At 40.8% G+C, this 16,359-nt stretch overlaps 2 protein-coding genes across 3 annotated transcripts in view; one reads left to right on the top strand and one right to left on the bottom strand.

Annotated features, from left to right (window-relative positions):
- Positions 1-10,502, top strand: part of C11H15orf48 (chromosome 11 C15orf48 homolog) — a 22,825-nt gene extending 12,323 nt beyond the window's left edge. For both annotated transcript variants that reach the window (XR_012582149.1, XR_012582148.1), the window contains 2 exons: positions 8,589-8,751; positions 10,005-10,502. The gene's annotated coding sequence lies outside the window, so the exon portion shown is untranslated. The remainder of the gene's footprint in view (positions 1-8,588; positions 8,752-10,004) is intronic.
- Positions 163-16,359, bottom strand: SLC30A4 (solute carrier family 30 member 4). Its single transcript, XM_005483513.4, has 7 exons — positions 15,424-16,359; positions 10,496-10,642; positions 5,386-5,539; positions 4,876-5,134; positions 4,482-4,587; positions 3,090-3,224; positions 163-2,464 (listed from the first exon to the last, which is right to left on the bottom strand). The coding sequence occupies exons 1-7, from the start codon at positions 15,812-15,814 to the stop codon at positions 2,310-2,312; spliced, it is 1,347 nt and encodes a 448-aa protein (XP_005483570.3). The 5' UTR covers positions 15,815-16,359; the 3' UTR covers positions 163-2,309.

Below are 16,359 nucleotides of genomic sequence, written 5' to 3'. Positions count from 1 at the left end.
ACTAAACACAGACTTAATTAATTCTATGTATAGCATCTGCAAACTGAGTTGAAGCTGAGTGTTCAGACATTTCAAAATACAGCTGCCCTAAGAATCAGATTGCTGTAGGAATTCAAAGATGATGAGAGAGAGAAATACAAATAAATATTTTATAAGACAATGTGAAGTTTAATAATCGATTTAATAAAACCCACAATAGAACAACACACCTTTTTTCTTCAATTAAACAAATGTATAGTAAATTATTAAAAAACTGCAAATACAATACATGTCTACTGTACTTCAACATCTAATTACATCAACTGTAAACCCCAATTTAATTAAAACCCATTTGAGCATTAGTATGTGCAAAATACCTGTTGTTTGTGGTTTTTGCCAGTAAGTTTGAAAGGATGGGATGCACATTTTTAATGAACTGTGATATGGCTTAATTGATGGTAGTGTTTGTATTGCAGCATTACCTTCCCAAGCACAGTGCTGCTTTTCAGCTGCACACACTCCCATGCTGTACACCAGCGTTCCTGTTCCTTGCCCAAACAGATACAATCTGGTGTTATGTGCACTCTGTCCAGATTCTCAATGTGCTGTCAGCTTTCATCAATAAAAATTCATCATGTGATCCCTACCTCCAGAAAGAGGAAAAGAAGCAAAAATTGTTACCTCCAAATCAGCCTTATGAAAATGTGAAACCCTAACGAGTTTCAAAACAGAAAATAGCTGAAGTATTCACAGCTGAATATCACAATAACCATAACTGGCAAAAGCTTTCCTTTTTGATCCACACAGAGAACTACTTTCCATGTCAGTGGAAGTTCTGCATAAGGTGAAAGTACAGAATAAACAAAAAATACTTGAAGCCAAGTTCTTGCCATCTTTTGAACTTTGTACATCATGTTCTTGCTGCTCTTAGCTTCTTGAATGCCATTGACGTCAGAAGCAGGTTAAATCTGGCCTTGTAGGTGAATGATAGCTTAGTGTAAAGATTTATTATCTTGGGTACATTCAGAATACAGAGGTTCTACAATGAGGCCAAACAATTCCACTTTTTGGACTCTGAACTGTCCAGATGAATACACAGTCTTTCAGGTTGCCTCCTCTCTGTAAATACAAAAGGGCCTTTCTGCCACTGTAGGTTGTTATGATATTGTTGTCCAACACCTTCAGGTTACAGAGCTTGCTTGGATTTTGCTTTATCCATAAGCTAAGTAGTGGGAACTGCTATCACAGTGGCATTCCTGTCAGGATGCTGCCACGCTGTGCTTAAAGATGAAAGGTCAGAGATTGTGATGGATGGAATTGTGCACGTCTAAAACTTCTGCTCCCCACTTTCCTGTTGGATCCACATATCTGTAGATTGCATTTGAGAGTATTTCCAAGTCAAATAGCACTTCTATCATTTGACTTTTCTTTTAAAACAAAACAATCATGGAAAAAATTATCAATTACAGGACATTTATTAATTACAATTAGAACGCATGCTAATCAACTGGCCTTCTAATGTGAATCAAATGATGGTTTAGACATTCAAGATTATTAATAATAAATTCCTCTTACAAGTCAAAACTTTATAAAATAAATAACCTGTTTCTAATGTATAAATCCTATTCTAAAACACATTAAAGATAACTGATCACTTAAAACACTTTGGGTCCAGTGTTGGGTCTCTAGATAAATACCAGAAGTCTGGGCAAAGATCTTCCTGTCTGGATCTCTGAATGCCCAGATTAAAGCTAACTTTCTGGTCTGGGTACAGTAAATTCTGTAATTTGCAGTCTCTCCAAAGAGACAGTTTCCACAAGAATTCAACTTAATGTACATGTTAATAATTTGAGATACTGTGTGAAAATTACTATTGCAAAAATACTGAAGAATTAATTTGGGGATCATGATATATTGTGCAACCCTGGTATGATCAGCTTTAGAGACTTTTGACAGAAATACTGAATGCCTGATGCTCCTTTTGGAGTGCAGGTACTTTGTGGTACATAATGTTTAAAGGACAATATTGGACTGTAATTTGTGAGGTATCTGCAGAGCCACGTTCCAGTTTGTAAACAATAATCCAAACCCAGCTTTGTCTCAAAACCATAATAAATTGAATAAACCAGTACAACGGAGAGAGTGAAATAAATGTTCTGTAGGGCAACCACTGCACTTTTTGCAGCACCAGTTCTCCCTGCTGCATGTCCCATGGTACAAATCCACATATTAATGGTTACTATTGGGTAATTTTCATTTTGCATTTATTGCTCTCAGTCTTTGACTACACAAGGTAAAGAATAAGGCAGCAGTTCCCAAAACATATGAAATTAGGCACTGGAACTCTGACAATTCGCACAGGTTTTGCTCATTTCCTGTTTGTAGCTCTGAAGCTGGACAGAGCACTTGTACATTCCAAACGTGTTCAGCAGCAGCTGCCGGGCCTTGGACTGAACGTCCTCCCATTTAGATGAACTACCAGGAACTGCAAAATTAAGAAAAGAATTAATAAATTCACTCCTTGAGAAACCTGAGCAATGCAAATGTTCTCAAACTTATCACAGTGCCACCGTTGAGAATAATTTTTGCTCACACTTTATTAATTTAATATTGTTCTTATGGTCACTGTGCACTCTCTCTTCATCATTTTATACCTCTCTTGATAGAACTCTGTGTGTATTTGATACTTGCCCCCCAAAAACCTGAGCTTTCCTACTAGGAACTAATATTCATAGTATAGTTAGATGTCTGAATCAGCACACATTTTGGGCAAAATATTTATTTTTCATGTGTTGATTGTTCCACATTAGAACTTCACCCTTTCTTTCCCTAAACATGTAAGAAAATTTCTGAGGAGAAATTTTGTGTTGGTTTTTTTCCCTGCATTGGACATTTTGGTATAAAAATATTTTATTTGCACAGTTCTCATTTACATCATGTCTTTTTTGGCCAAGGTATTCTATTCCTTGCTGTACAAAACCAGAGTTAGTAGATTTTCCTTCCCCAGAATGGTATTTCTTGGTTCAATTTAAATAACAATATGAAGAGGAAGTGGTGGGGTTTTTCCTAAACTTGGATTTAATTTAGAATTATGCTATCCAGCAGCTTACCTAGTTGCAAGTGGACTATGGCAGTTGTTTTTCCTGCAGTGAGAGACCAAACATTTAAATCTTCTATAGAATAAACATCCTCAATTTTCATCAAATCTTCCTTGATGCGATCCACATTTAAGTGCCTTGGAACTCCTGTGATACCAAACATGAGATAAAATGAATTCTGTCTTCTGCAGAGTCTCAGTAGCCTTTAAAATGTTACAACAGATCTCAATGTCAAAGAAATTAGAATTTGTGCTGTTGGAGAGGATTAGTAACTTCCATGTTATCAAGAGAAAACAATATGGAAATGGGCCAGTTAAGTCTGGTATGGATACAGAAGTTGTTCAGGAATTGCAGAGCTGTCTCAGTGGAATCTGTCCTGTCCAGAATCCACACTCTGGCAACAGCAGCATTAGATATCATTTACAATGATGTACTTTTGTTGACAACTTCACTGCACTTCTAACCCTTAGTAACATCTTAGGCTGGACTCCAGGGTCAAAATCTGTTTAAAAAAAAAAAAAAAGCTAGGGCCTGTCTCCTGAAACTGCATTTCAGGTACCTGGGATCCTGTTCACAGGCTACAGTAATCCATGTGCAGTGGTCAACACAGAGGACTGTGTTTTACAGAGTGTCCTCTCTGCAAATCACAGATCAAGTCCTTTTGGTATTTTCAGCAGCACATCTCTAACTTACCACCACATCCTTTTTCTGCACAAAGGGCAAAATCAAAATTTTAGATTATCAACTTGGGTCAAAAACAAATGCAAGTACTGAATAAACTCTTTCTGAGTAGTTTTGATGCTACAGCAGCTTTTATTGCTTATCTTCTAGATTTATGGAGTTTATGTATACTGTGAGGAGTTCAGCAACTTGCTTCTCAGATTTCTTCAGACTTTTTGCATAACTTCTCTGAACCTGGTGCCTTACTGTCTCTTAAATTACATTATTTCCAGTACTGTCTCTTTTGAAAGTTCAGTGTCTAGGACTGCCTCACATGAAACAAAATGTCCAGCCATTTGCCTGTGCTTGGTGCCTCCTTTTACCTGCATTCACATTCACTTTGACTGTACAAGTAATAGAAGTGAGAGTGTAGAACTGAGTCTGAGCAAACGTTCACTTGATTCAGCTGAGAGTCCCTGCAGACACACTAGAAAGTTCTGTACATTTCACATCTGCATCTCCTGATGGTAAAGAGTTTGCAGATACAGGACTTGTGTTGTTCTGGCCACAGTCAAAGACACTTAAGAATTGCTACCGTTTAGAGGAGCCATAAAGAGCCACCAGACTAAAGCAGCACCAAGACAGACAGGTCTCCAGGTACAATCTACATAGAGATGGGGATTATGATGTCAAGAAATCTGCTATTTTCCATGTAAAGCACTGCAGATTGGGCACAGATCTTACCTTCCAGAATAATAACTCCCGTGTCACACAGAATTCGAACTGTTGTAAAAACCACCAGTATGGAAAATACATATGTACATATAGGATCAGCAATCTTGTATTCTGGCTGCAAAAGGGAAATTTCACAATGTCAAAGGATGTATGAAAACAAGATCACTTACAAAAATGTGACTCAGAAGACACAGTTACTTCTGGTTCCAAGTTTCCAGGTTTGAATAGTTACAATATATATAGTAGAGACAGTCTTGCTTATTTTGCATGATGTATGAAGCTTATCATAAAATATCATTAAAAAGCTATTTTTAATAACTTATAAAAACAGGCCCCTTTTGACTTTAACCACCAGAGTGAACCGCCAAGATTCCCCGTGCCTTCAGGAGAGGCCTTTCCTTACCTTAAAGCGGATGATGTAGGCAGCTACAAGCACCCCAATGCTCTGCACCAGGTCCCCCAGGGCGTGCACAAAGGCTGCTCTCACTGCCAGGCTGCTGTGCCCGTGGCTGCTGTGCCCGTGGCTGCTGTGCCCGTGGCTGCTGTGCCCGTGGCCGCTGCCCTGGGCTGCGCTTGGAGAACTCGCCTGAGGTACGTGAGAGTGAGCGTGGGAATGCGAGTGGGAGTGAAGGTGGCCAGATTGATTCAGCAAAAACCCCATTCTGAAAGGGAAAGGAGAGAAATGTTTCAAGAAACAAGCTTTAGGGTTTTTTGGGTGGGGTGGGTTTGTTAGGGTTTTTTCATTTTAAACCAAATAATTGAAAAATAATACCCGGTGTAATTTCTTGTCTTATCTGGGAAAATTAAGAGGTCCAGCAAAATTACATCCCATGACAAAGTTACAGGCCATGACTGAATTAGCAGCTTATTGAGAATACATTTATGAGGGTTAATGAAGAGAGAGAGATCTTACATTAAGTTAACTGCAACACCAACGGCCGCTGTGATGAGCATGATATCACCATTTATTTCATAGTCCATATGGATTGTTCTCTGAACAGCCTCATACAACAGGAATGCCATAAGGATATAGACCAGCAGTACACTAATGATGGCTGACAGTACTTCTGCAAACAGAAAGGAAAAGACATTATAAAAATGTGCCTCAGATCCATTTCTATTTCCAAATTAGAATGTGGACAGGGCCTCATTTTAACTATTTTATCCACATAATACCAATATAAACAAAGAAGTTGTGTGATAAATAAAACTTGTAAAATAGGATTAACCAACTGACTTTGTTCTAATAAACTCCTTCACATGTCCCTGTCATCAGTATATACATCAAATTACGTTTTCCCTGCAAACTTCTGCACAGGTAATGATCCTGACTTCTTCAGATACCCAGAACATTTGCCTGAAAATTCGCAGACAAAGGCCTTGTCCAGGGATGAGGAGGACAGGTGATCTCAAACATTACCAGCCCACCCACAAAGAAGGGAAACCTTGATTTTAAGTGTCCAGAGTATTAAGCTGGGTTTAGAAATTATTTCTATATATCCTTTTTTTTTTTAGTTAGGATGGAGAAGAAATTACAAAAAGTTAAAGAAATCAAACAGTACAAATTTGTCACACACTGTACTCTTAAGCTCCTTGACATATGTGTTCATAAGTGTTATCTGAGGCAGATTTCAGCTACAAAGCCTTGCTTAATGTAAGTTTCTGGATTGCTGTGATATGCTGTTCGAGCATTATCTAGTATTTACCAAATACTATTATTTAACAAAAAACAAAAGCATCAGGAGTATTATTTTGGCATAGGAATTTTATCTGATCAGCAGGGACTTTCAAAAGGAAACACATATCTAAATAAAGATAAAAATTGCAAAACTAATAAAAACTAGTATTTCATTGTTCTGTGCTTTCTGCTGCCATTTCCATCTGTGGAACGTGGTTACAGTTCTCTATGAGATTCCTGCTGTTCAGATGGGAGTAAACAGGGCTAAATATTTTATAGGTCAGGACTTTTGTGCTGCCTCAGTGCCCAAGTCATGAAATTGTGCTGGTAATAGCACACAAACCTGAGAAGGATGAGTCCACACTACAGTTTTAAGGTCCTACTATAAAGAAAATAGGTATTTCCAAATGGGCCACTAGACTGCTTTTATCAGAAATGTACTTTTACCCTCTAGCTTCATATTCTGAAAACGATCACCTGCAGCAGCTGAAACTTAAAAAAAAGGCAACACAGCTGGCAGAGAAAACATTAGCCCAGTTAAAGACTGTCTCAGTTATAATCAAGTTAATACAGGGCTTTACAAAAAGCCCTGGGAAAGCCTTAATGCTTGCTCCATTGTATTGCATATAAATCTGCAGCCATGCCTGAGTAATCTGTAATCATTATGCATAATGCTCATTACTGTCACTTGCCAGATGGATCACTGGGATCTCAGCCTTCCTCTGTGAACTCAAAGATCAGAGGTGGAATTAATTTACTTGGAATTGTAATGGTTGTTCTTCCCCCTAGATCCACACGTGTTGCCTTGATTTATTCCCAGTAAGGGCAAAATTCTGCCCTTGGCTGTACCATAGTTCTAAGAATACTCATCTGAGAATTGCCTCTCTTCTTCCTCTGCTTTCAATCTGTCAGCCTGAAGTACAACTTGGGTTACTGCAGATGTCTTCTCTAACACAGAAGTGTTTTCATTTTATTTATTGAGTATTACAGCTATATCAGCATTTTAATGTCACCAAAATCTGTTGATCCATGCACTGAATTATTAAAATCATTATGGGAGAAGAAACTCACACCAACACATTCAGCTGCTGGGTAGTGTGTCAGTGCCTGGATGAGGAACAGCACTACCAGGCAGAGTAACAAGGCTCTGAAAGTCAACTGTCATAATCTGAGATGATTTCAGAGCAACTTGAAAATCCTGGAAATAGCCACAGAAATGGAAATTATCTTTACGAAGCTGGCAGATTATTCAGGGCAACAGTCCTAAAAATACACAATACATTGCTTAGAAGGTTTTCCAGAATGCTTTTTTAAAAACTTGTGAAGCCATAGCACATTAGCATTTACCAGAGAAATAATATAGTGTGCTTTTACAATCTAAACCCATATTTTCTGCATTGGAAACCAGTGTTTTCCTTGCAGTTTCTTCCAGAGTCACTGTCATGTCAGCATTGTAGATTTGTGCTGAGATCTTTCCCTTCTTGTGAAATGAACTGTGCACAGTCTCAGTGGACTGGCTGATTCTGTCATTACTAACATTGTCTCTGCAGCAATGGACGAGTGCCAGGTTCCATATCTGTGCTTAAATCTGCTCAGTGTCTTGCTGAAAAGGAGGTATGGGGAAACTGAACTATTTTTGGCTTCAAGAATTTAATTCTTCTTTAACATGACTACAGTTTCCATTATTTTGTCTTCACTTTTCTAACCTATTCCTGAATCTGTCAGCTTCCTTTTCACAACTGAAAATGGAATAAAACTGAAGATGGAACTTATATATTATGTATTCAAAGAGAATTCAAATAAATGAAAATTAGTGCTAACTTCCTTCTGGAATTTGACTAGACAACTAACAGGTCTGTTGCTTTTACAAAGTGAAATTTATGGGAATAATTGAAAATTCATCACTCTGCAAACAAAAATAATAACAAGTACCAGAAACATTGTTCATTAGAATGTTTTCATGACTACTGAATGGATAGATTATCTTAAAACTTAATGCAGAGCAGGTCAGTGATGACACAGTTTTTGCACATATTCCCAGCTTTAAAGAAATAAACCACATATTCTTCTGTGACAGATACCAAATCTGTACCCTACTTCTAACATCCTGACATGTTTTAACATTTCTCTTGTGAAGTTTAAACTATTGTTGAACTGATATTATTTGCTGACAAGCTTCTTACATATAGGTTACTTGGAAAAATGTGTTACAACAAGGATATACCCTAGAAACTGCTTTGTTCCATTGCCAGCACTCACTGATGTGTGAAACTGGGCCCTCAGGCCACAGCATTCAGAATGGATGCCTAAAATCAGGCAAATAAATTTCACAAATGGGATTTTTAAAAAGACTGTATTTTGAATTTTGAACCATCAGATCTTCTGTATTTTGGGGGTCCCTGGCAAAGCCTTGACTCACTTCCTCTTCCTTCCTGCAGCACAGAAACTCCTTCCCAGCCCCAGGCTCTCCTGCTGCTCATCCAGGGAGCTGCACTGCTGCTGCTCATGCAGGATGGCTGAAGTGGAAAGGAAGCCCTGGAGCCTGTGCAGTCCTGCTCAAAGGAGGGTCAGCCACAGCAGCTTGCTCAGGGCTGCTTCCAGGTGGGTTTCATCTATTTCCACTCCACAACCTGTTCTAGTCTTTGACCACCTGCCGGCACTGGGAGCAGAAAATGAGGAGCAATTGTTGCAGAGATGAGAGGCTGCTCCCTGTAGCTGCTCCTAGAGAGAAGGGCAGTACAGATTAATTTTATGGGCCACATCTGGCCCATGAACCACCACTGGATCAGTCTGGCTAGTTCATGACTAGTATTTTTCCTGACAGTAAACTGGAAAGAAAAAAACATACAGAAAATGAGGTGGCAGGAATCCTCAGGGATTTCTTCTTTCACATTAATTGAAAAGTCAGCAAAAATTTACAGAACTGAGAATATTTTAATGGTTAAGTAAGGTCCTATTATTTTTTTTAAGATAAACCCCTGTTTTCAGCTAGGCAGATTCAAGGTATTTGCTATTTGATTTTAGAAAAGTTACAAAGACATGTAAACTACCCAAATTATTTTGAAATAGGGTTAAAGTATGTATAAATGCTAACATCCTTCTGGAGAGTATGAGCAAATGCCAGGGGCATACCTGCAAGGTCAGGTTTCAGCATCAGAGGAGCTCCTATCACAAAATTAAAACTTCATGAAAGAAAAGTTTGTAATGGGAAAAGCTGGCATTGCTAATGCTCTCATGCGAGAGCCCCAAAGAGCTTTGCTAGTGTACAGAGTTATGCATTCATGCACTAGTGACTAACTGATGACAAATGACAAGGAGTGATGGAGTTGTTGAATTCTACCGCTGTTCTAGCAGCCAAAATAAGAATTGCAAATATTGACTACACAAGAATGAAATTCCTTGAAAAATGTAGGCTATAGAGTGTTATAGAAAACAGGTAGAAAACTGGGACACTAGAAATTATCTATTTCATGAAAAAGATACTTTGAAATTTTTGCTAAAATGTCTACAGACCTGCAGCTGGGTATTATATCCAGTTAGCAACCACATGAAAACACCCTTTTTATCATCATTACATTTCCAAACATGAAGTAATAAATCCTGAAAATATTCTTCCAAGGGTTAGTCCATAATTCTGTTTATACTTCTTTTTAGAGACACCTAAACTGAACAGAGGTTAAGTAACTTGCTGTATTTTGCAAACCATGGGGCATTTTGACCTCAGCTTTCTGTGGTTTGGGGAATGCAAGAGGAATCCTGATTTATATGAGCTTTGGCAGGGCAGAGCTCTCTAATAATATGTTCTACATAACTTCTTAGCTGTGGATTAAAATGTAATTTTTCACATTGAATAGGACCTTTTTCCAGTATCACAATTCTGCTGAAGTCAACAAGATTTTTTAACTCCTGGGCACTGGCAATAATCTGTTGTGAACAACCATGGGCTGACATGCACAGCTCCTGCACCAACAATGTCACCATGAATTCAATTCCCCAGCCTTCCTCTTCAAGAAGGAAGATGAATGAAGCATTCAGAATTTAACTCAGTCTGCTAAGGGCCAGTCCCACAGAAATGGAGGGACTTGCCCTGCTCCCAGTGAATGAAATTCTGCCATCAAACTTTTGGCTGAGTTTGGTTTTTTGGTTTTTTTAATCTATTCACTTGTAGCAATACAACCTAAGCAGTGCATCCCCAATGGCCAGTGACAGGACATTGAGAGTCAGTTAAAGCAACTCTTAGGTTTGTTGCTACTTTCTTTCTAGCTACCTTTTCTTCTAGAATTAGGTGCTCTTTACAGTCCTTGCTTCAAGTACTCTTTACCAGCAGAATCTGATAGCTACATACCTAAGCGATGAAATCCAAAAGTGAATCTCTTTGTTGGAGATTTTGCAGACAGCCAGAGAGCGAGGAGGGTCAAAATAATACCACTAAGGTCAGTGAGCATGTGAAGTGCATCTGTCATAATTGCTAGACTGTTAGCAACATAGCCACCTGAAAACATAATAGGAAAAGTCAGGACATGAGACATTTTTAATTATTTTACATAATATCCTCTTGCACAGCTTACAGTTATTTCTTTTCAGAATAGTATATGAGAGCCCTCCTTATACCCACTAAACATGGAGGGGTGTTTGCCATTACAAGCAAAATGCCATGCTGTAATTTAAAGCTACCATAGTTAAAAGTGCAGTCAAGTGTGCTTTCTATTAGGAGTAACATAAAAAGGATTCACTCCTGTTATTGTAACAGAGACTACTTGCATCATAATGTTTGCAAGATCAGGTCCAAAACAGTTTTGTATCTTTTCTCTTCATATTACTGCACATGTGTTTAATCAACTGATTCTTTTGTTAAACTACATCTGTTAAACACTCTGACATAACAGAACGGGAACAGAACTCCATAGATTCAATGACCATGAAATTTACCCTGTCACCTTTTTATTTTCATTACTTTATCATTTAACGTTAATTATTCCCCATTCAGGCAGAAGTGTGGAAGTTCTTGCAATATCTATTGCAGACAATGACTTTCACTTGTACAGCATTTTTCTTTGTTATTGATTACCATAATTTTTCTTGTAATAATGAGCTGCATTGAGACAAATAACCTGAGATCAGAGGTTAATATCTTTGTTCCAATTCACTTGCTAGAGCTGCTGCTGGATGAGTGAGAGATTTAAACAATGCACCTCTCACCTAAGTATCCCTTATACAGAGGGGAATCAAGGACAGGCTGTGTTGTCTCCCATATGCTTGAAGGTAAGCCCATTATCTCAGAAAAGATCAAATCTTCAGTGTCAGCTCAGCTAATATTTGGTTTCTCTTTTTACCTTGAGATTGTCATGCAGCCTGTAAATTGTACTGAGCAAAGTGTGCATCTGGTGTGCCATTTGGCAGGCTTCAGGCTCCAACTAACATTTCAAATAAAGAAATCTTCACATACAATTAAAATTGTCTTAGTGAAGAGGCTGACCAGAGGAAACAGCAAAGGGGAATTCACAACTGGCTGATGGCTTTTAAGACTGGTCATAAAACCTTTGTGTGTGTGTGGCTGTGGGTGTTCTTATGTACACACCTGCCGACAGAGCTACTCTCTCCTCCCAGCCAAACACAGAGCACAGCTGCCCTGCAGTACTGTTTGTGCTGTGGCCACCTACCAAAAGCACTACATTTCACACAGCTCCTTTCCTCCAGCCCCTTTCTTCCATTGTTCAGAAGTTTCTATGTCAAATTCTTCTGAGGCTGAAATTCTCCAAAAGGCCATCGCAGCTCAAAAACAATGACTTTTTAAGATTTAGCAATTCAGCAGCTTTTTGAGTAAAATGAGTTAATGCCTTTCCTTTCTGAATTAATTTGTGTTCTCCCATAACTTAAAAAAAATATTTAGAAAGTGCAACTCAACCTCTCTTATGGTCAACAAAGAAACAATAATTTATATGTAAGGACATTTAGTTCAGCACTTTACATATATCATTATTTACAGTATATATGTTAATTCTTATGTATTATTTTGAGCATCACTTCATCCAAGATGAGTTAATTCCACTTCAGCTAGCCTCCCACTTTTAAAGATTTTCAAAACAAAAGTATAAGGCAGGAATTCAGATACTGAAGCTAAACATAATGCAGCATGTGGATTAAGAAAACATAATTGCCATTTAAGAAACCCTGGAATCAAAGGTTCTCTGTTTCTAAAGGTATCAGTTCATCACGTGGTTAAAGGTATTGCCTAGGGGCTGTTTAGATACAATTGGCAACTTGAAAAAAAATACATCTGTAACCTTTACAAATAGCTTGATGGCTCACCACTGTTCTCATGACCCATGAAGGACAGCAGTTCTCCTCATGGATGATCAATTAGAAATCTCTAAACATAGCTGAAAACATCAAAACCCGGTGAGAAAAGCTAATTAGGACTTGCAATATGTTTTTCATTTCTTGATGCACAATGGTTTCCCCAAAGTGTAAATTGTTATCCAACTGGTCATCAAATGAAGCAACAAACACTGAGATAGGCTGAAGTAATGAGTTTGGAGAAAATATGCCAATCAAGATCTCACAAAAAAAAGCTGCTGAAACAAGATTTCCTTCATCTTGACATTGGTAACAGACACCAGAAAGATTTTTACTGAAAAATTTAATTGTCTGATAGAATCTTCTGCCTTTCATTTAGAAACTCAAATCTGTCAAAGATCATAGAAAGAAGTCAGTTAAAATACCCTACATGATCAGAGTTTCCCAAATACCTGAGCTTCAGATCAATTAATAAAATTTGGAAATTTCAAACCAACCAAAGACAACACAGTACAGGGCTGGAGTGAAATAAATTAAACAGGTGGGACACTGAGCCAGGACTTGGGGGCTGTATCTCTAATTACTCTTCTGCTCATTATTACTCGCCCTGTGACAAGTCATTCAGGTCAAGATCCACAGAATTACAGAGATATCCAAACCCTCTATTTATTCTCTGTGGAAGATGGATGCCTGAATATCTGATGGGTCTGACCCTCAGTGCTCTGATTCTGTGTCCAAAGAACAAAATATGGATGGGAACAGCACACCCAGAGCTGAGGAGGATGAGTCCACAGTACAGCACTAACACTCTGTGCAGACAAATCCAGCCTGCCCAAGCCCTCTGAGGGAAGAACAAAGATGATGTGACAGTGATCAGAGTATTTTTACACTCAACATCTATTATTTCTAGAGCTCTCCCTGCACTAGCTACGGAGAGGTCTCCAACAGCATGAATTGGATCCACAGCCCCAAACAGAAACTCCCAGTGACCTGAGCATCAACCTGCCAACAGCTCAGACATTATTCAGTATGAGGCCCTTCAGATAAACTAAATTCAGTGTACATCAGAACTCTGACACAATCAACGAACATCACTCTCATGTTAAAGGATGTCTAAGCCTAAAAGACAACACTATTGTTTATCAAATTTACCTGAGTTCATGCTGAACCAAAATCTCAGCCAGAGGAAAAACATGGACAGGGGGCAAATGGAGGCATTCAGCCAAATCCCCACAGGTTTGACACATACTGCCTTAGCCATAATAAGCTGAGGTATTGTGGCCTGTTATTAATGACCAGCCACACACTGAGACATGCTGAAAGGCAAAGCCATTTTTTTCCATTAACCCACATTCCTGAAATAAGGCCCCAAATAAAACTGCTGCAGACACAGGCAATATTATGGTCTCTCTCTGAAAAATGGAAAATCTATTGTAGGGGGTTTTTCCCCCTACATCTGTGGGACAAACTGCAATAGTTGTCCTCTAGCAATTATTTTGTTCCCGATCCATCTTGCACAAGTTTGTCTTAAGAACACAATTCACAGTTGTCCTAGCAAAAGCATCCAACAGCATGAGCTCACTTCACACAAGTACTCAATTGACTCAATTTGCAGAAGTCAGGAGTAGGATGTAGATCCCATGCTGCTGTTCTTCATTTCCAGAAAGTTTTTATGATTTGATTTTTTGTGTGTGCTTGAATTATGGCAAGTAATTAATCTGATTAGCTCTGATTCAGACTTGAATGTTGAAATTTAAGACATTTAAAAGCAATTAATTGCTATGGAGAGACCTGGCTCAACATACATATCAAGGTACTGGCACTGAGCAGTGTTCCTTACAACTCCAAATCAGGGGACAGTCGATGAGAACATGAAAGCATTTTTCAGGAGGCTGAGTCACACCCAACAGACACTTGCACTGCATGGCTGTATCCAAAACACAGATAACAACAGGACACAGTAAGTGAACAGAGATTAACAGATAAATACTGAACTTTGTAAAGTTCAGCAAAGGCATTTTAAATCTTAAAAGGCATAATATTTAACAGCTAATCCATGCATCTCAAGGACACTCATACTTTATTTCAAGTCTATGCTGCTATAGCCTATTTGATAAAGCATAGTTGTATAATGTTGGTGTATAATGCACAGGTTCTCCTCATCCTTCATCCTACACAGCATAGCCATTGGGAGGGAGCAATAAAAGCTGAACTTGAGAAATGGGTTCATTCTTCAACAATCAGGTGTTTATATTGGGAACTAATTTTCAGGTAAAACCCCACTATACTTCTGCAAGTACTAACAAAAACCACAGCTAATTTAATGCAACTACTTGGTATTCTTATATGTTGTAGCAGGAAGCATTAAAGTAATAGTCACTTTAAATGACTGTGCTCATATGATTTATGTCTGGATAAAGCACATGCTAGTCCAGAGCACAGCAGGACATCAAGAAGTTCTCAAGGGAGTGATGTCTCCACTGGATTGCTGTTGACAGCTCAGGACTTGTCTTTTTAGTTCTAAGTAATAGTGTGTGTTGCTGTATCTGGATAAAGACAAATACCCCCGAGTATTACTTTCATTATTATGGTAAATGTCACATTTAAAACTGTATTTTCCTCTTCTTCTCTTGCTGCAAGCACAGCAAGATTTGATGGCCGTTGATTTAAAAATATTGCAATTGAAATTGTTCATGCCACTTCTCCTTTGTTAAAAACAACTTTAAAACTTACAAGAAGAAATAAAATCCATTAGACAAAGAAAAATTTGTATCTTTTATGCCACTCCGGGGAATTGATGAGAGATTCGGGTAAGGAAAGTTGCAAATTCTTTCAAGGAAAATACAGGCGGACTTAATTCCCTCTCACTCTCTGCACGTGCAGCTCACCTCTGTGGTCTCTCTAAAGGACTGATGGTTCAAGGCCAAGGCCAGAGCAGCCTAACGAGCTGTGAGGCACCGCAGGCCCCCGACTCACCTATCAGCTCCCCCGTCATGAAGAGGAGGTAGAGGAGGGCAGCGAGCGTCAGCCGCTTCTTCACCTTCCTCTGCTTGGAGCGCTCCCGCCGGCTGCTGCAGCCGCTGCAGGGGTCCGGCCGGCCGGCCCGGGCGCTGCGCAGGGCGATGTCCCGCTCCAGCAGGGACTCGTCATCGGACGGGAGCCCCGGGGACGCCCCGTTCACCGGCGTCTCCGGGGCCGCCTCCGAGCCGTCGTCCGCCACCACCACGCGCAGCTTGTTAAACCTGGGGAAGTCCTCATCTCCCACCTCGTCCGAGAAGTCAAAGGCACTGGAGTCGTTCAGGAACAGAGGGTCCTCGCTCTTCCCTAGCAGGGACTTGATGCTCGCCCAGAGCCCGGCCCCAGCCATAGCGGCGGCGCTCGGGGGCCTCGCCGGGCGCGGCCGACCCGCCGCGGGCGGCTCCGCTGGCGCAGCTGTGCCCTCGCAGGCGGCGCCCCGACCGCTCGTCGTCCCGTCAGGGCATGTCCCCTACATCGCCCCGCCGGGCCCCGCGCAGGTCGGACGGAAAGGGGCGCGGGGCTCCGCCGCGGAGCGCCCCGGCACCGCCGGCCCGCAGCGCCGCCTCCGCGCCGGGCACCGCGCCGCGCGGCGCTGTCACCGCCTGAGCCCCGGTCACCCCGCGCAGCGCTCAGCCGGCGCGGCCCCGGTCACGCCGCGGCCGGGCAGGCGGCGCCCGGCGCGGGGCCGCCTCCCTGCCGGCGCAGGGGGAGCGCCGCCGCCATGCGCGTCACATCCCTCCGCTCCGCGCTCCGCTGCGGCCGGGCAGCGCGCCGCCCTCGCAATCCCCGCGCGCTCCCGGGGCCGCCCCGCGTGCGGCGGCGGCCGCAGTTGGTGGGAGTCGCGTCCCCTGCGCGCCCGCGGACCCCGCCGGCACCGCGCCTGCGCCGCCCGCG

This window comes from Zonotrichia albicollis, chromosome 11 (genome assembly GCF_047830755.1).
Source record: "Zonotrichia albicollis isolate bZonAlb1 chromosome 11, bZonAlb1.hap1, whole genome shotgun sequence".
Classification (NCBI taxonomy): Eukaryota; Metazoa; Chordata; class Aves; order Passeriformes; family Passerellidae; genus Zonotrichia; species Zonotrichia albicollis.
The sequence above is the reverse complement of the archived record's forward strand: the minus strand, read 5'-3'. Positions and strand labels throughout refer to the sequence as shown.